This window comes from Monomorium pharaonis, chromosome 2 (assembly GCF_013373865.1).
Source record: "Monomorium pharaonis isolate MP-MQ-018 chromosome 2, ASM1337386v2, whole genome shotgun sequence".
Taxonomy (NCBI): Eukaryota; Metazoa; Arthropoda; class Insecta; order Hymenoptera; family Formicidae; genus Monomorium; species Monomorium pharaonis.
In genome coordinates, this window is record NC_050468.1 from 1,864,340 (window position 1) to 1,885,757 (window position 21,418).

Consider the following 21,418-nt stretch of genomic DNA (forward strand, 5'->3'; position numbering starts at 1 on the left):
TTTCACAACGTCAGCGTTTTACAACATTTTGATAACAAAACGTTGGTTTACATTGGGAATTACATATTAAAGTCGCTCGAAAAGTGTGGTGCAGAGTATAGCGTCAAGCAAACGTTAAATACCTTAACGTCGGATAATAGAACTTAAACCGTTTCATATTTGACGTTGGAAAAGTGATAAAAAGAGCACGTCGTAATTTTAACGTTAAGACAACGTCCAAAAAACGTTAGTATTATTTTTTAATTATAAGTTACATTTTATAACTTTCGTGGACCGCTTACAACGTTGTGATTAGTAGAAAAGTAGTCGATAGTCGGAAAGTTAACCGAAAAATGCTACTTGGGTAGTGATGAACAGTTTTACTTCAGATTTTATTAAGAGATACGGTAGTGTCTCTCGGCAAGTGAATGCGAAGTGCGAATCCGCCCGTGTATCTTTACGCGAGTACGCAACTAGTGAGCACAAGAGATTATCAAATCTCAATAATAGTTGAATCGATCGAGTTCTAACTAGAGCTCAATCGAAAGCTTGTAGTACAATATTATATTTATCACAGTTACAGAAAGTATTAAAAACATTGTGTACTGAAATGGAAACTTACATTGTTGACGACACGTCAAGAAATATAATTAAAGTAACAATTTCCATATGTATGTTACGTGAATCATATTACCTGTAACAAAAAACAATTATTAATATCTAAACTCTTATTAATATCTAATATTCTAAACAATTATTAATATCTAAACTCTTAAAAAATTTTATTAACGATATACACTGGCGCAAAAATATACGTATGAATGACTGTAATCCGTATTCCCGCGAACTACTCCGTCATTTGTGGTCCGATCCTTTTGCAACTGGTGTCAAAATTTAACATTTTTTCCGGGGATAGTTACTATGGACTCGAATTTTTCAAAAACAGGGTGTTTCAAAAATGATAGGCCAAAATATACGTTTGAATGATTGAAGTCTGTATGCAAACTCCACCATTTGTGATCCGATTTTAATGCAAAAGATCTTATTCTATTCCAAATTTTACGACGATTGCTGTTATGGGTTTGGTTTTTCGAAATACAGGGTTTTTCAAAAATTATCTATATATTGATTAGTAACGGATAAGCATTAGGCTGCGGTCCACTTGACGCTACAAATGCTTCGAAGCGTTTGATTGACCAATCGAAACAAAGATTTTTACAAATTGACCAATCAAAGAATGCTTCGAAACGTTTGTAGCGTCAAGTAGACCGTAGCCTTTGTCTGTATAACCGCGAACAACATTTGTAGACCGAATTTTTTGCAAATGGTCTCATTTTATTCTAAATTTAACGAGTAAGGCTGCCATGAGATTGGATTTTCCATAAACAACGTGTTTCATTTGGGAGTGGTTCACTTGAACACAATACAATTGGACACAGTGCAAATGGACACAAAATAATGTACACGTTTCAAATGGACACGGTTTATTTTGACACAAGAATTTTGGACACAGTAATTTTGTACACAGGAAAAATAAATTCTAGACAAATTACAATTTCGACACAATAAAAATGTACACCGTGCAATTGGACACGTAAAATTTGTACACCGCAAACGGCACCACAAATGACAGTGTATTATACGATATACAAATGGTCTCATTTTATTCCAAAATAATCGAGGATGATTGCCATGGGTTTGGATGTTCCAAGCACAGTGTTTTATAAGGGAGAGATTTAATGGCGCACCGTCCAATTGGACAAGTTATAATTGCCCACCGTGCTATTAAAACCGAAATATTGCGCACCGTTCGATTGGACACCATTCGATTGGACAACATTCGATTAGACACCGTTCGATTGGACACCGTTCTATTGGACACAGTTTGATTGGACACAGTTCGACTGAACACTGTTTGATTACGCACCGTTCGATTGCGCACAATTCGATTGGACACTGTTCAATTGCACACCGTTCAATCAAACGCATATTAAATATTCATACATTATGGCTGCGTTTGCAATGTGTACATAGGTTAGCGACTTAGACGGGGTGAGGGCCACCCCATCCAAGTCGCTAACCTATGTACACATTGCAAACGCAGCCATAATGTATAAATATTTAATATGCGTTTGATTGAACGGTGTGCAATTGAACAGTGTCCAATCGAATTGTGCGCAATCGAACGGTGCGCAATCAAACAGTGTCCAATCGAACTGTGTCCAATAGAACGGTGTCCAATAGAACAGTGTCTAATCGAACGGTGTCTAATAGAATGTTGTTCAATCGAATAGTGTCCAATTGAACGGTGCGCAATCGAACGGTGCGCAATCGAACTGTGTGCAATCGAACGGTGTCCAATCGAACGATGTCCAATTGAACGGTGTTCAATTGAACTGTGTTCAATCAAACTGTGTCCAAACGAACTGTGCGCATTTAAACAGTGTGCCATGTTTCGTGTCCAATAGCACGGTGGGCAATTGCAACGTGTCGAATTGTACTGTGCGCAAATGAAGGCCTCTCGTTTTATAAATGATTGGTGTAACTTTAAGAAACGTAGGTCTTTAAATGAAACAACCTGTGTATGGATCCATTGAATCGGATTTTCATTATAGAGAGGATTACATAACATGATCTTCATTATGAAAAGTTTGATAAAAACATGTATAGGACAAGATCACGCTTGAGTACGGCATGATGTACTGATGTAAACGGCACCACTAATGGTTTTGTATTATGCGGTTAGTACGCATGTTTGTTAGTTTGTATTTCCGCGAACTACTCACACGGGCGTGTATTTTTGATCAAAAAATGTAAAATTTTTATACCAATAGCAAATGGATGGACATAGAAATGATTAGGCTTACATTTTAGTGTTTTATATATAGATAAAAGATTCAAAAACAACTAGTTATGCATATATACACAAGCGCGACTTAATGGTAATTAGAATTGAAAATTTAAATCTTCAGAGGGAATTTATTCAATCGTATTCTGTGATAATTACTTGAAAATAAAATGAGTTATAAATACGTGAATAAATAAATAAAACAGTTTAGATATAAGTTGATAGTCTCATATATTGCATGTTATTCTGAAATAGATTAAAAATATCTTATTATAATAAATAAATCTAAGGTTTAAAAGAAGGTTCAAAGGATTTAATTAGAATGGTAAAGAGTAATTAATGTTTAAAAAAAAAAAGAAAAACATTTCGACAATGTATAAAGCGGTATTTTGAAATACAGGTTGTTTCAAAAAAGAATTAAAATTAAAATTAAGTATTAAGTATTAAAATTAAATAAGATACCAATAAGATTTTAATAAAAACTCGGGGTTTTTAATTAAAATTTTATGAACATTTAATTTTGATTATGTACAGATCTATATTAGATATTATATAGTCTTATTAAATGTTAATAATAATGTAGTCCTTATAGTCACCAGTCAAAGTTAAAAATAATTAAAATTTCTTTAGTCAACGAACTGGCCAATTTATTATTATTCTAATAGCACAACGTTTCGACCTTAGTTCAGGTCCTTATCAAGTGCGAAATCCGACTTATTAAATGTCTTTATAAGGATTGGATGTCTTTATAAAGATTAAAATGTCTTTATAAGGATTGGACAAAATAAATATTTATATTAAACTATATAAAGCTCTTTATTAAATATATTTTTGTGAAGTTCCTTAAATCTACCTATATTTAATTTTAATAAGGAACTTGCAAATTTTTTATATGTCTTAATAAGACATTTGCCAGCATTCACTTTATATAAATAAAGTATGATTATATTCGAATATAGTTATACACAAATTTAATCCACAATATAAAATTATGTAGTATAAGTTAATTAAAGCTTATATATGTATACAGCGTAATATTTTCTGGTTATATTCCGTGGTAAAATTTTTATATTTATAATATGTCAATATATCTCAAATTTAATATAGACTACATTTAAGAAAAAATAACAAATGTTTTGTCTTTTTACAAATACTAGAGATGTGTTCAGCCTTCCTTTTCCCTTCTCCGTCTCCATGTGTCAAGTAACTTGTCACACATCAATATATTTTTCCAATTTTATAGTGTTACACAGATTGTACGTGATTTAATAAATAATTTTGATGTATCAATATAACATATTATTTTTACGTTTAAAATAATTTTTATATACAGGGTCGCTATTCTATATATGGCTACATGGAAAGAATTTTTTCTTAAAAATTACTCTGAAAATCGTGGTAATTGTGAAACAATGTAAACTTTGAAGAATTTTAGCATACTTTTAACAAAGTTTACTCCGATCCATCACCGAGAGCGGTATATAAAGCCGCCTCGGCGGAGGAGCTAGTCACTTTTCGAATAACCGGTACTCAGCTCATATCCTCGGGGAAAGCTCATACCCTTTGGGCCTCTCCGCCCTCTGCATCCCGGCGGTCGGGATGCTGGTGGGAGATGCGCGATCATCGAGACTGTCTCGACAATTATTGTATAAGATTTATCACAGGCCGATGCCCGTATTACAGTCCGACGGTTGGTCGGCCGGATCAGTCGTGGTCGTTGGTCGCCCGACGGGTGTGGTTCGTTACAATTTATTTTAATGTATTATTTATTATTAGAAATATGTCATACATATATTTTTTATATGTATGACACATTTCTACGTACGATATGCGATATCCTAAGTGTTTTCGATTATCATCTATTGTTTACTATTCAACTATATTCTCGTTGCGCTATTTTACTCTTGTTTAAATTTTATATATTTATTTTTATCACGACTGAAGAGGACTACGTATAATCGAAACGTTTCGAAAATTGTTTAACATTATATAGCACGGTAGTTTTTATTCGCGTTAAGAAATATATAATTTTATCTTGTTTAATAAATTATAATGCATTAGGACAATTTTCCTTAGCTTAATGTATTGACCTTATTACCTTATCTTTTATTGCTTTGCAATAACGAGCGTTTTTAGTTTTATTTGTTTGGAAAAATTAAGGATAGTAGTTTAAAGCAGAATGAAGTATCCATAGTATTGGTCCATGGCCAATGGACCCATAGGTAGGGATTGAGGGTTAAATATAAGCAAAGAATACAGACTATAATATCATCTAGCTGGCCTGCCGATGACGTAGTGAGGCTGCAATATCGGTAATATATTTATATGGGTGCCAAGGGTCATCTGTACATCTTAGTTTATTTAGTAACTGTCATGCATTCTATGCAAACCAGATATATGGATAAAGGACAGATATATAGTTGTTCACGAACAATAAAGTATTTAAATACGAACTTTTCAGTTTTTTTATTTGACTAATAGCCTTATCGGTATATATCTGTTCTTTATCCATATATCCGGTAACAAATACTTTGTTGTTCGCGAACAAAACAATTTATTATAATTAATACAATTCTATTCATACATTTACAAAGATCACATTCAAACATTTTTTTATTTGTAGTTAAATTGCAATTGTACTTTTATAATTATGTTTATTGTTCTTTTATAGTTATTGATAATATAAACCTATTTTGTCCATGTTTTACTTAATGCTCTTGGAATTATAACCATGTGTGGGTTTGTAATGTGAAACAAAAGCGTGGCTCTTACGGAAATTGTAAATGTGGTCTATGGCCTTTAAGTAACCTAAGCGTTTAAGCACCTACAAAGTTGGCAAGCTTGAGAAATTTTCGTAAGAGCCACGCTTTTGTTTCCCATTACAAGCTGACACATGATTATATGTTCCAAGAGCATTAATTAAAACAAACAAAATATATTTATTATTAATAACTATAAAAGAACAATCAATATAATTGTTGAGGATGTGGTGGATCAGAACAATTTTGTACGATTGGTCTAGTTCGAGTACTTTATTTTTCGCGATATGTGCTACGTTGTGAACTTCACGGCCTTCCGGATAAGACTGACTTATTCGATCCGCAAACGTGTACGGTTAACAATCGCATATTTCGACTGTTTATCTACGGCTTAAAGTTACAAGGACAATCCTACTTTGGTCGCTCACGTACTTCGTTTATTCTCAACACGACCGCTCGAAGCAGTGAGCTTACAATACTATGGCTTACCGTCGCCGCGAATACTCATACGATTTAAGCATCCCCAATGTTTCGCCGCGCTAAGACCCTTCGTGAACATATAGGCATTCTCTACATAAATATTCCAACTCGATCATGCCTCCCGCGTACGCATCGCGTATGAAATAATGCTTTACATCAATATGTTTAGTTCTCGAGTGATAATTATTGTCCCGCGCTAACTTTATAGCACCCTGATTATCGCTAAATAATGTTATGACTTCGCTTCCGCATAGCATGTCCTCCAGCAAACCGCGCAAGTACATGGCTTTTGTAGCCTCTGATAGTGCCATGTATTCTGCTCGATAACGCAACCCACATAGAAATAAAACCTCCAGTAGACGTCTAACGGACGTCTGCCATGGAAGTATAAACTTCCAGTGTACGTCCATTAGACCTTCATTAGAGGTCGTCAAAGAGGTCTATTAGACGTTGTGTGGATCATTAATAGAGGCTTCACAGAGCCTCGATGGAAGACTGACGGACGTTTCGTGGATCATTAATAGAAGCTTCATGGAGCCTCGATAGATGATTGACAAAATAAAAATTTAAAATAAAAATTTTATTTCTTTTAAATTATTTTTATCAACAGTACATACTAAATTTCGGACAAATTTTTATTAATTAATTAAATTTAAATTATATTATTTTATTTTATTTTTACTTGCCTCTGGTTTTGAACCCGGGACCTTAGGATTACGAACCTTGTCTCTATCTGCTATGCCAATTTGACTCATCGATATGGGTACTTGTTATTGTCTACATATACATATATGTTATAAACTGACGCAATTATATTATTTTTTATAAAAGCAATTAAATTTTGCGAAACATATTAAAAATAAATAGCATTAATTTATTTACTTATTAATTTCATCGTTAAATTGATCTTTTTCCATAACCTTAATAATTTCATGAAAATTGCGATTTATTTAGCATTAATATTTTGAAGCGTTCAAATGGTTAATTAGATAATTTTAACTATATAGATCATATATTCTAAGAAAAATTGAATAGTACATTTATTATTCTGTTTTTGTATTCAGTACATGATAAATTTAGATTTTGTGCATTTTTTTGTGCGCAGTAATTGTAGACAAATCGTTATTTTTGAAAACATTATATTTATGATAATTTTTTTTAATATCAAATGGATCTCTCATTCAGAATGTTATAGTGTTGTCTGATTTCTGAGTCAACTACGACGCGCATGGACGGCTCAAAAATTGGACAGCGTTGTGATATCTTTTACGAGATATTAAGCTGATATCATTTAGCTGTGATATCATAAGGACAACATTTTCAAGAAACTTAAATGAAATTCTTCCATGAGATATCTCAAAGACCTCTCTTAGTAGACATCTCTGATAAATGTTACCATTTGGACATCATTTCCAAGATATCTAAATGTTTTCTTAAAAAAGTTCTCTTAAAGTTATCATTCTGACAAGCGTGTTGTCTGGGTAACTTCTACCATAAAAATAAATGTTCCATACAGCTATGGAAGTTTAATGGATCCTTAATGGACGTCTGTCTAATTTCCATCATGGAAATAATGTTCTATAGAGCTATGGAAGTTTAGTGGATCCCTAATAGACGTCCATCTAACTTCCACTATGGAAGAAAACATCCAATGGAGCTATGGATGTTTAATGGATCCCTAATGGATGTCTATCTAACTTCCACCATGAAAGTAAACCTCCAATGGAGCCATGGACGTTTACTGGATCTTTAATGGACGTCTGTCTAACTTCTGCCATGGAGGTAAACCTTCAATGGAGCTAAGGAAGTTTACTAGACCTCTAATGGACGTCAATCTGACTTCCACCATGGACATAGACGTCCCATGGATCTATGGAGGTTTAATGGACGTCCAATGGACATCCACTGGATGCCAATTTCTATGTGGGAACGGTTCTTTGCTTGCACGCCTCCCAACTAATTACCGAGCCCGCTAGGACAAACGCATATCCCAAATACGAACGATGGTCCATTATGTTGCCTGCCCAATTGGCATCGGCTACACCGAATAATTCTAATCCCGTTCTCTCGAACACAAGGCCGTGGTCAATTGTAACCCTAAGGTACCGCAGCACTCTTTTTGCCACTCTCCAATGCTCCGCGTTGTAATTAGTATTATACTGACTGAAATAATTTACCGCATACGCTATATCCTGGTTAACATTCGTGTTGCTTGCCCCTCCCGCTGAGCTAAATGTCTTACGTGGTCTCCCCACTCGACCTGTACATATCAGCCTTGGCTTGCCCCGGCCGCGCTTTGTTGGATGGACTAACGCTTCCCATGGCTGCGTTGCCCCTCTTTTACGGGCTTGACGTTGGTCGATCCTCTTCGGTTCTTCTCTCTTCTCTTTCTTCGTCATTTCCGCAGTGATTTCCTCGCTTGCTTCCTCATGTAGTATTTTACGATATTCGCAGTTGAACCCTGAAATTGAAAAATTTACAAACTTGTCGTCTCTCGAAATAATAATCGATCTTGATTCTGGTATATAAATCTTATATGCCTTGGATTCCTGTGCGTATCCGACGAAAATTCCAGGCGTTGACCTCGATTCGAATTTTCCTTTACCTTGTGATTTGTTTAACACAAATGCCTTGGTTCCAAACACTCAAAAATAACTTACCGTGGGGGTTCCTTTCCACATCTTGTATGGTATCTCGCCATTTAAAGCGTTGGTCGGACATCTATTGCGTGTTTAATTTGCGTTATACACTGCTTCAGCCCAAAAGGGCGGGAACGCACCGGCCTGACGCATCATACATTGCGCCATTTCTACCAGCGTACGATTCTTCCTTTCTGTCACGCCATTCTGTTGTGGCATGTGTGGTGCCGTCGCTGTATCTCTTGTTTTTTTAAAAACGCGTTGAATTCGTTGTAGTACTCCTTGCCGTTATCGGACTGTATTGCTTTTATTTTTTTTTCCTGTTTGCTTTTCAGCTTCGTGTTTGAACTGCTTGAACACTTTCAAGACCTTTGTCTTATTCTTAATAAAGTTCACACCATCTCGATTTATCATCGATAAACGTTACAAAATAGCGTTTACCTGAGCACGATGCATGTCTTATCGGACCGCATATATCGGTGTGGACGATCTCCAGCAGGTCTTGTGTTCACTCTTTAACGCTGTTGGGGAAAGGCAATCACGTTTGTTTTTTCCAAATACAAATCTCGCACTCAGATAACTTTTCGTTACCTTTGATGTCCAGACCGTATACTTGATTACTCCTGGCCATTGATTTTAAGTCTCGTTCAGGTGCCCCAATTTCGCGTGCCACATATCTACGTTAAATTTTTCGACAGCTTTGCACTCGGCACTGTTTACACTGTCTTCGCACTTTCTCACATAGTATAGATTTCCCCTACGTTCTGTTTTCTTTTCCGGTATCGACCATAATTCGAATGTTTCCCGTTCCGGTTATGCAGGTGTTTTCATTATTTGCCAAGTTTAAGTTTGCGTCGACTCGCGTGAATGTCTTGAAGAGATTCCTTCCGTTGCACATATGACTGGTACACCCACTATCCACACACCATACATCGTTATTTGCGCTGCAATACATGGCTTCAGCAGACACTAACAACGTTGATGAAATAAAATTTGATCTGTCCTTATCTTCAAGGTTTTTCGCGCTTTGATTTTTCTTCTTTTGATCACAGTTTTTTGCTATGTGTCCTTTACGGTGACAACGATAGCACTCGACCTCACTCTTTGACTTGAATCCATCCGGATAAGAGTTCCCGGGTTTTTCACTCTGTTTTCGCCGCGTGTTTTTGTTTTCATTTTGTGCAAGGAAGGTGCCCTGACTGCTGCTCGATTCCGAGAGATGTCCTTCGTGGTATGTCCAGGATTTTAACGTTCAACACCTCCAATTTAGGCAATTCTTCTTGCGACTCGATGGCCGTACGGAACATCTCGTATGACTTTGGCAAGATATAGAGTAATAGGATTGCCAATAATTCGTCAATTATCTCCAGGCCTATTTCTTTCAGCTTCTTGACAAAGAAGTCCAAGATATGCTTCCGTATTTCTTCATTCTCCGTTATCCGTGTTAATATTAATTTCTTCAATAATGACGCTTTGATTCGTACATCGCCCTCAGTTTGTCCCAAATAGCCTTCGAAGAGCCCAGTCCGTCGAGGGCAACCACTTCACTTGGGCTGACCACGAGCAAAATGTCTGCTAACGCTTTACGATTATTGTTTTTCCATACAGCTATCGCATCCGCTCCAGCTGTCGGTCTTTGCGTCTCTCCAGATGCGTACCCCCACAAGTCGTTTCTCATTAGCAATGCTCTAATGTGGATTTTGTATGTATCGTAATAATCTCCAGTTAGTGGCTCAATCTTGATTGACGCAGCCATCCTCTCTCGAATCGCACGAGATCCAATGAACAGCAACGAAAATTTCTTACTGTTTCTCTTTAAGCTCTCGTCACAAAGGCCTTAATGGCCCTTATGCGTTAACATCACGCGGGTGCTGCGTCCTTCCGCTCGGGAACGGAAAGCGTGATAAGTCGTGTTTTCTGTGTGTGTCGTCTCATGTGTTGTCCTTTTGCTGACTGTTAAGATTTTTTTACAAGCGCTGCACCGCAAATGCGACGGGAATCGGTGGCCACAGAGATCTATTTTGTAATTTTTGACGTCTCGTCTCGATGAAGAATCTTCCCGGAAACCGCAAAGTGAGCGGAGTAATGAAGACTCTTTTCGAGCGGGGGTCCGCAGGTAATACCGCTCTTATCTTGCCTACAATTTTTATCGTACGAGAATTCCGATACTACCGCCGAAAGCGCACGAGGACGTTGTCCCGACGGGGCGACTTCAAATCCGATCCCGCACAAGTTCCGGCGGAGATCGCAACAGCTTACAATCCGTGAACGCCCTCGTCGAGGAGGAGATAACGTCCCGGTGGCGGAGGATGCGCCCGGCAAGGAGAAAGGAAACTGCCGCAGAGGAAAGCGCCAAAAATTCCCGTGCACAGGGCCCAACAATATCGATCACCATGCTTGGATCAATCAGCAAGCAACGGCGTGCACGTTGCGCGTCGCGCGCAAGTTGATTCTGGAAAATCGCGGCCAATAAGGGCCCGGCTTATCAGAGGCAAGGTGGGGCGCGTTGCCGAGCGGCCCCCGCAAGATCCAGGATCCCTCACTCGAGCTGCAGACATTGTAATGCGTACTGTGTGTGATCCGAATCCCGAGCTGAGATATCGTGTAAGAGGACGCAGGAACCGGAGACATCCCGATCCGGACGAGGCCGAGACGAAGGAGCCGGCTTGGTGAGACGAGCGTCGTATTAGAATTGTAAAGCCACCGATTTCGCGGTTGGGCGACTCACGAAAGGGTCACGAATTTATTACGATTTGGTAGTCATTAGATTAAAGTCACAAATTTATTAGAGTATCGTTGCTTTGCCCGATCGTGCCCGCCTGCGTGAGTTCGCTCCGTGCTGTTCTTTTCGTGTTATAATTGCGTTGCGTGTGCGTCCCGATCCGCAGCCGAGTCACTTGTATTTCCGTCGTGTAGTCGCGTTGCGAGTTGTTGTCGGTAATTGTACTGTAAATCGTCGCGCATTTATAATTTTCATAGAATCCAACGTATTCTATCGCATTTGTATCGCAAATTTCCTGGTAATTGCGCTCTCGTCAAATTAAGTGTCACTGTCTTTGATTGCCTCGTTGGCGAGCTAATAATAATTACCGCGCATATTGTTTACGGGATTTTATAGAGAATAGAGTACGAAAGAGCACGAGCTCGTCGCGTGCCGCGCGGACTCTCACATACTGTTCGTCCCGATCACCCTTGAGGAGATCGTCGTCCTCATCGAAAGCATAGACAAGCCGGAGAATTCCCGCGTTTGTACAATAAGTATTTTAGTACTCCTCCCGTGTTCGTGAAATATATTTTCGGGCGATCATCAGCCTGTACCACACGCGAGTAATAGCCGTCGCTCGACAGAGCCTTGTAAATCTGTATCGTTCATTCTTAAATATATTCGTTAATTTCCTTATTAAATTTATGTTGTCCTGGTGGTTCTCTCGCCTTCCCGATTCCATCCGCCCACGCCGAACCTCCCCGTCTACCATTTTTTAGGGCTGAGTAGCTGGTTATCGGAGCCGCCGACGCCCGGTCGCCTACGAGGCCTGTAGTTTCTTTTCCGCGACTTTGTTAATTTGAGCGTAATCTCTCGTGGTTCGCGAAAGAATGGTACGCTCAACGTACCTGGCGTTCAATTGTACATTGTAGCGAACAATTAGGAGGAGCAGTCGCCCCGACATACGGGCGGCTCAGGGTCGCGATCAGGGACGGAGGCGAAGTTGGCCGTCGCTTGCGAGCGCGGTTACAGTTAATGTAATAATATAGCGAGGTAATATACAGGGTATCCCAACGCACATGGGTCAATATTCGTAAAAAGGTAAAAGGGATCGAGACGAACATAAAAGTCCAATATTGTCTTAGGTAGGTCTCGGATTAGGTCCACCAATAATCAAGGTATTAATTTTTCAAATTATGCGAATGAGAGCGCGCCGAAAAATGAATTTTATGAAGTTTGAATATTTAACGTCATTTTTCTCAAAAATTATTGTCTTTATGGCAAAAATCAATAGAACATGAAATGTGTATTTCAATGAAATCTACAACTTTTATCTAAAATATTTTTTGAAATTTCCATTATTTATGTAAATAAATAGAAAAAAACCGTGATTTTTATGGTTTTCGCCATAAAAATTAAATTTGCGCCAATTTTCACTATCATATTCGCAATCAGTGTGCCAAATTACGTAAGAATACGTAGTTTCAAAAAAATCGAGGGTCCGACCTATATGGAAGTTTACCCTTTTATACTTTTAAAATAAAATAGAAAATGCAATTTATCCCGAATTAAATAAAATACCCTAAATAAAACTTGTGCAACTAATTATACTAAATATAATTATTGTAGACACCTATTATTTGATATTATTTTTAAAGCAAAAACTCCAAGCTTTTATAGAAACCCAAATAGTTATGTAAATTACATTACGCATAGCGCCCTCTAAAGGCGCCATTCAAGCGAAATATTGCACATAAATTCTACTTGACAAGACCTTTCAAACGATATATAACACATATCCATTCACGATTATTACTTGGTGCACTTCCTTTGTAAGATACACGGACGGCGCGGACTTAATCGCCAATCAAAAAACGTAAATTCTAAAACAAAATTCATAGACCAATCTTAAGTTTAAGAATCATCTTAAGTCTAGCCACGAGCAGATTTAAGACTTAACAATGAAGTATTGACGTCTCAAGATCGTACTTAAGATGGATCTTGAATAAAATCGGTCTATGAATTCCGTCCATAGTGTCCGTATCAACTCGTAATGCCATCTATCACGCAGAAAGCAACAGTACGTACAAACCCTCACCACTTGTCCTGACGGCCGGACGACGACGACGATGACAATAATGATGACGACCACGACGTTTCTTAAATAAATATACTCTTGAGCGAAAAACTTTAATCGTGATATCTCCGCTCATAAGTCACGTAGCGGTAAAATAAAAACACTTTTATTATATAAATCGGATACAAACTATCCATTAAGCCTATTTAGAAATCAATCAATTCAATCGTTATGAGAATCCAATAACTACAAATTTTTGCAAACAACGTCTCGCGCAATAGAGGCAGCGGTGGTGTCTCGAGCTGCGCGTACACTTGGCGCGAAGCATTACCGGTGTCTCTTGATTCATTACTAGTCTCAATGTTCGTTTCGTAAGGAGCAAAACCAAAAATCGCCTCTTTCGCCACCCTTGAATTCCGACTTGAATTTGGTGCTAATTAATAGTTATTGTGGGAAAACTGTACTCGTTTCCGCGTACTCTTATTCGCTTGCCAGTAGGATGGGTGTGCGACAAAGAAAGAGACTGTAGATTCGGTAATAATATATATATTCTTTTCTATTTACAGTATATACAGTGTATTATGTTTCTCTTAATTCAGGTGGCCCTCATAAGGGCTGTTTAGTCTCAAAATGTTAGGCTCTTAGCCGCCACCTTATAGGTGATTGAGTGACAGTAACTCGGTACTCAGGTTCGTTATTATTGTCGTCCACCTGGATCTTTGGTCGTAGAGGCCTAACCTTCTTGTCTCTTTCCTCCTGATACCTCACCTTCTTGTATCGGCTATTCCGTCGATTTTTCCTTTTGGCTTTTCACTTATTGCTCTTTTCTTGTTTCCTCGACCTGGTTTTGGTGCTGCGGTCGGAGGTATCGGCGGTGCCGTGCCGGTCAGTTTCTCGCGAGCGTTGCGTTTCCTGGACGGTCTGCATTCCTTGATCCTGGTTCTGGTTTCGCTCCGGACTCGTCTGCGTCGCTACACTGCGGCTGTCCCTCACGATGCTCTCTAGGAGATCCAGCACCAGGTAGCGTGGAGAGGTGTATCGCCAGATCCTCCGGTCTCCTTCTACCAGCAGCACTCGAGATGTTCCTGACGGGCGATAAGACGAGGGGCAGGAGCCTCCAATGAATTGTAGTTACCTCCGCCAGGATGATAGCCGTGGACGGTAGCGTATACTGCAACGTGTGGTAAAGCGAAATGTTTTACTACTTTAAAAACGACTTTCTACGCCGACAGTAGCGCAAGAAGTGACTCTCCTACTCGTCGCTGCTCTTTATGAAGGCTTTTTGCCATCACTTGATTGCTGATTTCCACTCGGCATATAATATTTCTGAAACATTTTATTTGAAATATTACACTTCTACAGCAATATCACAGAAATATTTCATGACCGTTTCTGCAACATTTCTGCAATGTTTCAATATCCGTGATCATTTGAAATGCAATCTTGCTGAAAGATTTTTGCAATATTTCGGTAATATTTCTGAAACATAATAATGTAAAATATTACAGAAATATTTTAGAAAACATTTTGGGTACATGTCTCGTCTAGCTTATACCCACATATTGCATAAATCTTCCACCGCAATGGTGCATTACACATATCGCGACCACCTGAATCATAGTTACATTTATTATAGCTTAATTTCTACAATCTGAAAAACCGGTCACCCATCTAATTGTTAACCGCCGTTGACGTTGTTTGACCTCAAAGATCGTACGCGGACTAACATTTCGTGATGATCCATAATGAGTACTTTATGTTTACGGATACATATTTGTTATAGATCAATTCAATAGATGTCAGAAAGATGCAACATGTCTAAGTAGTTAAATAATAAATTTATAAATATAAATTTAGCATTTTACTGATTTTTACGCAAAATAATATAGAGTAATTTATAAAAATATCTGTTCTTGACTGTTCTTATGAAGCTAGTTAAAATTATAGTTATATGATTGGTACACATAAAAAATTAAGTTTTAAGTTGAAATACGCGTTGCAATTATGTTCGAAACAGATCACTAATATTTGTCGAAGATACACATGTAATGTTTTGACATAAGTATAGAACATCTTATAAAAATATTATTTAAAAGCAAAAATATTAAATACAATACAATTTTTTTAAGGTAGCTATTTTAAGTGTAATTTAATTTTTTATTAGTTATGTAATCTTTCAGAAACTTATTAGAAATATTTTAAATACAATATTGCGTTTAATATTTTATGGAAATATTATTTGGGCAATGTAAATATAATGTTATTTTCATAATGTCTTAGGAATACTTCTGAAAGATTATATTTGCCACTTTTCTTTTGTAATATTACAGAAACATTCAAATATGAAAGCAAATTTTTCTATGTTTCTAAAAAATTTCAGAAATATTGCATTTGCAATTTTATAAAAATACAAAGCAAATACATTCCTGAAATATTTCGGATGTAAAGTTACAATTAAAATGTCAGTGAAATATTTCTCTACCATTTCTAAACGTTACAATATTTCAGTAATGTTACATGCCGTGTGGGGAGTGAGCGCGGGCCTCTAGTGGCGGGCGTGTGTACTGCGATTCTTGTATGTAAGATTGTAAATTTCCTGGAGTGTCTTTGTGGTGGTATACTGCCAGGGGCGCCTGATCCTGACTTGCTACTAATGTATTTGCGGTAGCGTACTGTCAGGGACGCCTAGCCCTGACTCGCCACAGTTATATATCAGACATTAATCCTCTCAAAGTTTCAGATTGAGCCCCTCTTTATCTTCAAGATATAGGAGGTCAAAGTTTGCATTCTGCAACGCTACACAGGTACACACAAAAAGAAAAGTAGTCTGTCTCTGGGACCCCACTAGTCAATCTTTATGTATTTTGACGTGCTGAACACGAATCCAGTGTCAGAATTACTTCATCACCCACTTTCAATTTTATCAAAAAAATGGCCTAAAAAACTTTGAAAATCGTAATAATTTCGCCGCACACAGAAAATAGTCGGTAATGGGACAATTCTGACACCGGATTTGTGTTTAGCGACTCAAAATACATACATAAAGAGATCATGGTCTGGTCCGTAATACAGACCTTTATTTATGGGTGGCTTTGCTGCACGCCAATGTTGCCAGATTAGGGGATTATCCCCCAAATTTAGGGAACTTTTTTATGTTGAGGATTTTTTAGGAGAATAAAAAGTTTAGGATAAATTTTAGGAGATTTTAGGGAATTTTTTCAAGACCGTTACAGTACATTTCTGTAACCGTGACCGTAAGAAATTAACTAAAGAAATTCCGGTTAATTCAATTACAAATGACCAAATTGAACAATGCGATTGGTCAAAACGTACGGAAATGTATGTGCAATGGCCTTAAGAATAAAATAGAAATATGTTTAAGGGCCGGTTTCACCATCTTCGGTTATCTTAACCGACCGATTATTCCATCGAAATTGACCAGTCGCATTTGTTAATTTTGCTTAACGACAAATACGGTTGGTCAATTCTAATAGAATAATCGGTCGGTTAAGGTAATTGGAGATAGTAAAACTGGCCCTAACACTTTTTGAAAATTATACTAATTTATAATACATTAATTAATTTTTTAATGATTTATTATAGTATAATATTTTTTTATAATATTATCTTTTTATTATTCATATTTACTTTTCTTTTAAAACTACAATTTACTTTTATATTACTAATTTTATATAAACAAAAGCCTAACATCTATAACAAACAACTATACCAGCTAAATATTTGCGTTGTAAATTATATTGAGGTTATATTATATCAAAAATTCAAAAATATAAATAAAAAGAAATATTCTCAAGCATATAATAAAGTTTGGGAAAAAGATCCAGAGTTAATGTGTACGTATGGGTTATTAATGATCGAGCTGTGATATGATAATTAAATATATAATAATTATGTGTAATTCAATTAATCTTATAAAACTTTTTATACTATATTTTAATATTTACTGAAAAATTTATGATTCATTAATGATTTATGTGATAAACTATTATTAATTAACACGTTTGAATTGACGACCTACTAATTTTATTTTAGTAAGCATGGCTTACATCTCCCACTCGGCATGTAATGTTTCTAAAATATTTTATTTGAAATGTTACACTGTATACAGCAATATCACAGAAATATTTCACGACTATTTCTGCAACACTTCTGGAATGTTTCAATGTCCGCGATCATTTCAAGTGCAATCCTTTTAAAAGATTTTAGTAATATTTCGATAATATTACTGAAATATTTCTGAAACATATCTATGCAGATAGCAGAAACATTTCAGAAAATATCTTAAATACATTTTATTCAAGAAATTGCAGATACATTAAAAAAATATTATTGTAATATAATAATTGTAATATAATAATTAAAACAGGATCGATGAAATTGTTAAATGTAAAGATAAAAATGAAATTGCCTATATTTATAGCGGGTTTTGATACTGAATAATTTGTGTAATTTTTACTATTTCTTATGAACTATGATCTAGTTTACATCCAGCCGTCCAATCCCGATTCACTCCGAAGTGACCTGTATTTAGGGAACGTTTACACTAGATTGATCTTACTCATAGTATGAGCGGAATGAAAGTAAGAAGTAATATATATTTACACCCAAGAAATTTCACTTCTCTCCAGAGTGAATCGGGAGGCTAGGTGTAAACTAGGTTTATGTCGCATTCTTGTCAGTCCATATTTAGTGACTGCTTCAAGACCGATAAAATGCGCACAGTTCATATATGTATATGAGTTAGAAATAATAAAAATTATACCAAAATTTTCTAGCACCAAGATCTGTTATAGATCAATATAGGCCATCTTATTTGCATATTTATTTTTGACAGTTTCATCGATCCTATTTCAATTATTATTATTGTATTACAATATTTTTTAAATGTAAGCAATCTTATTTTTATGTAATACAACAGTTTTAAAATAAATATATTAAAAAAATGTTTAATACATTGATTATGTTAATAAAGGTTTACTTTAATAAAGGTTTATAGATTTGCATTTTTATACAAATTTGTAACAGAACACTTCCATTTTGTCATAATTTTTTAAAATTTTATTTTGTTTTAGTAACATTAAAAAAAAAACATTCATTTTATAACATTACAAAAAAGTAATATATCGTAAAAAGAAACTTGTTAGAAGTTTCTTTTTACGATATATTACTTTTTTGTATTTACGATATATTACTTATGAGAAAATAGTAAAAAAGGTAAATAAATATTTAGAGAGAATGCTCTAAGGTGTACAATAGCTAGAAAAATAGAAAGGATTGAAGTAAAAGTCTCATATTATGTTGCAATGTTGCAATAGTAATCAAGATATTAATTTTTTTAACTTATATGAATGAGAACGCATCGAGGAAACTATAAGTGTTGAAAAGGTAATATCTCAGTAATTATTGAAATAAAGTATTAAATATTTATAAAGTATTAAATAAAATAATATATGCACATTAAAATAAGGTATTATTTTATTGTTTATTTTATGTATACTTTAATGTTATAATTATTAACTATATAATTATATAGAGAATATGTTTTTATGTCAATTTTAAACATTCAGAAATGTTTCTGAATTATTATATTTGCAATATTTTTTGTGCACTATCGCAGAAATTCACATTTTCAACAATTAAAATTTTTATTACCTACACAATCCTTCAAAAATTTTTTAGGAATATTTTAAATGCAATGTTGCGTTTGATATTTTGCAGAAATATTCATTGTGTAAGAAATATTAATATTACTTTATAATTTTCCGGAAATATTTTTGAAATAATGCATTTGTCACATTTCTTTTGTAATATTACAGAACCATACAGATATGAAAGCAAAGTTTTTATCTTCTCTCAAAAATTTCAGAAATATTGCATTTGCATTATTATAAAAATATGGTGCAGATTTATTTTTAAAATATTTCACATGCAAAGTTACAATTAAAATATTAACGAAATATTTATGTACCATTTTCAAATATTACAATATTTCAACAACATTACTTGCCGAGTGGGCTGATTCAACAGGATGTATAACACGAGCATATTGTAAATATTATTCTTTAATTACTCAGAAAAAGGATTTGCTTAATCATTGTAAATCTTGTTACGTCCGATTTACGTCGATTTTTTTCGCCGGCCGTCGCGAGTTTGGCAGGAGTCGCGTCTCGCGATGACGCGTCGCTATGGTGGCGCGAGCGCCGGCGGATTCATGCGCTCTCGGTGCCAAACCCGGGCGATCACGCGTTGCGAGCATGCGGCCCGCGCTACCGACACGCATGCGTTAATTAAAGACAATAATTTTTGACGAAACGCGTTAGATATCGCGAAGGCGCAGGAGGGAGAGTAATCCTCCCTCTAGCCGACTCCCTCCTGAGGCATCTCAATCCCGAATTGTCAATGGAAATCGCGCAAATCGAATAATTGATCTAACTCATTGATTACTCCTCGGACGAAATCAAAGCTTGCGCTCCCGCTGGCGCCGGAGCATTGGCACTCGCGCGGGACCAGTTGGGGTAGGGCAGTAGGGGCCAGACGCCCTTGGTTGGTCAATTAACTGAGAAAACGAGTCCCGAACGCGAGGGGGAGCACGCTGTGCCTCCGTGGTACAGGAGGCTCTTGTCCTCAACTCCGTTTATGAAAACTCAGGTAAGGAGTACGAGCGACTGTAGGAGGCGGGCGATGGTTGCACGCCCCGCGACTTAGAGATATGAATAGGGAGTGAGAATTTGTCTGATGACCACGAAATCGAACACGACGATTGACTGATCGCTGAATTGAATGACAGGCATCAGATGATTTGTTGCTCTCCTTTCCACGCTCTTCACCTCCGAACGCCCTCGGTCGCGAGTACGTGAACCGCGATTTTCGGGCGAAAATGGAGATTTTGCCTCTTCCTCTCGCGCCGAAAGACTGTAAGAGTCGCTCTGTAACATTCAAACTTAGAATATTTCCGCGATTTAATTTTCGGACTTAGAATATTTTTGCGAGTCAGTCATTCGAACTTAGAATATTTTCGCGATTTAACTTTCGGACTTAGAATATTTTCGCAAATCAGTCATTCGAACTTAGAATATTTTTGCGATTTGAATCTTGAATATTTTTCGCAAGTTGAACTTAGAATCTTTTCGAATATTTTTAATTCAGATTACTTTTGTAATATCGTTCAGACTCACAAAAGAGATTGGAGGTGGCAACTTCTCCCTCGCTCTAATTAGCCCTTCTTTTTCTTTTTTTTCTTTTTTCTCTATTATAGATCGCAACGAGCGATCCCAGCGAGCGCCGTGCGTGCGAAACCTATTAATGTGACATCAGCGTGCGTGCGTGCGTTATTTATCGACTCGAGCGAGCCTAAGTGTGAAGGTGCGAATTCTCTTTTTTTTTCTTTTTTGTACCATGCCAGGGCCCCTTTGCAAAAATTTGGGATACAGAATGAAATTGGAGAAGTAAAGAAAACGGCAAGTAGCAACAGAGATAGGCTTGGATCGACAGGAGCATTTGGAAGACCAAGCACAAGCACGAGTGGATCGGCAAATATGGATCTAAAAATTGATTGGCTCATGAGAACAATAAAAGAAATAAAAGACGAGACTATATGTAAGAAGGAAATTAAAGTGATGATAAAGAAATTATCCAGCATGAGTTAAAGAATTCAAAGAAGAGCTAGAAGAAGTAAAAAGGATGTTGTCCACTGGACTTAGTAATTCATCAGAGGAGCACAGAAGAGTTATAGTGAGATAGTTAAAAGAAAAAAGAAAGAAAATGTTATAATTGTTAAACCTAAGGTTCAGCAAGAAACGTTGATACGGCTATGTTAATAAAAAAGAAAGTAGATATAAAGAATATGGAAATGGGAGTAACGAAAATAAGGAGAGGAAACAATGGTACAGTCATCTTGGGATGTGAAAATGG

At 36.4% G+C, this 21,418-nt stretch overlaps 1 protein-coding gene across 7 annotated transcripts in view; it reads right to left on the reverse strand.

Moving 5' to 3' along the window:
• The window catches only part of LOC105832304, a 591,095-nt gene that overhangs the window by 515,088 nt on the left and 54,589 nt on the right, over nucleotides 1-21,418 (reverse strand). Inside the window, exon 2 of one of the 7 annotated variants that reach the window (XM_036282911.1) lies at nucleotides 7,930-8,527. The exons of the other annotated variants lie outside the window; for them this stretch is intronic. Coding sequence (XP_036138804.1) covers nucleotides 7,986-8,527 — 542 coding nt within the window. The 3' untranslated portion in view covers nucleotides 7,930-7,985. Of the gene's footprint in view, nucleotides 1-7,929; nucleotides 8,528-21,418 lie in introns of those variants that run through there. 7 annotated transcript variants of the gene reach the window in all.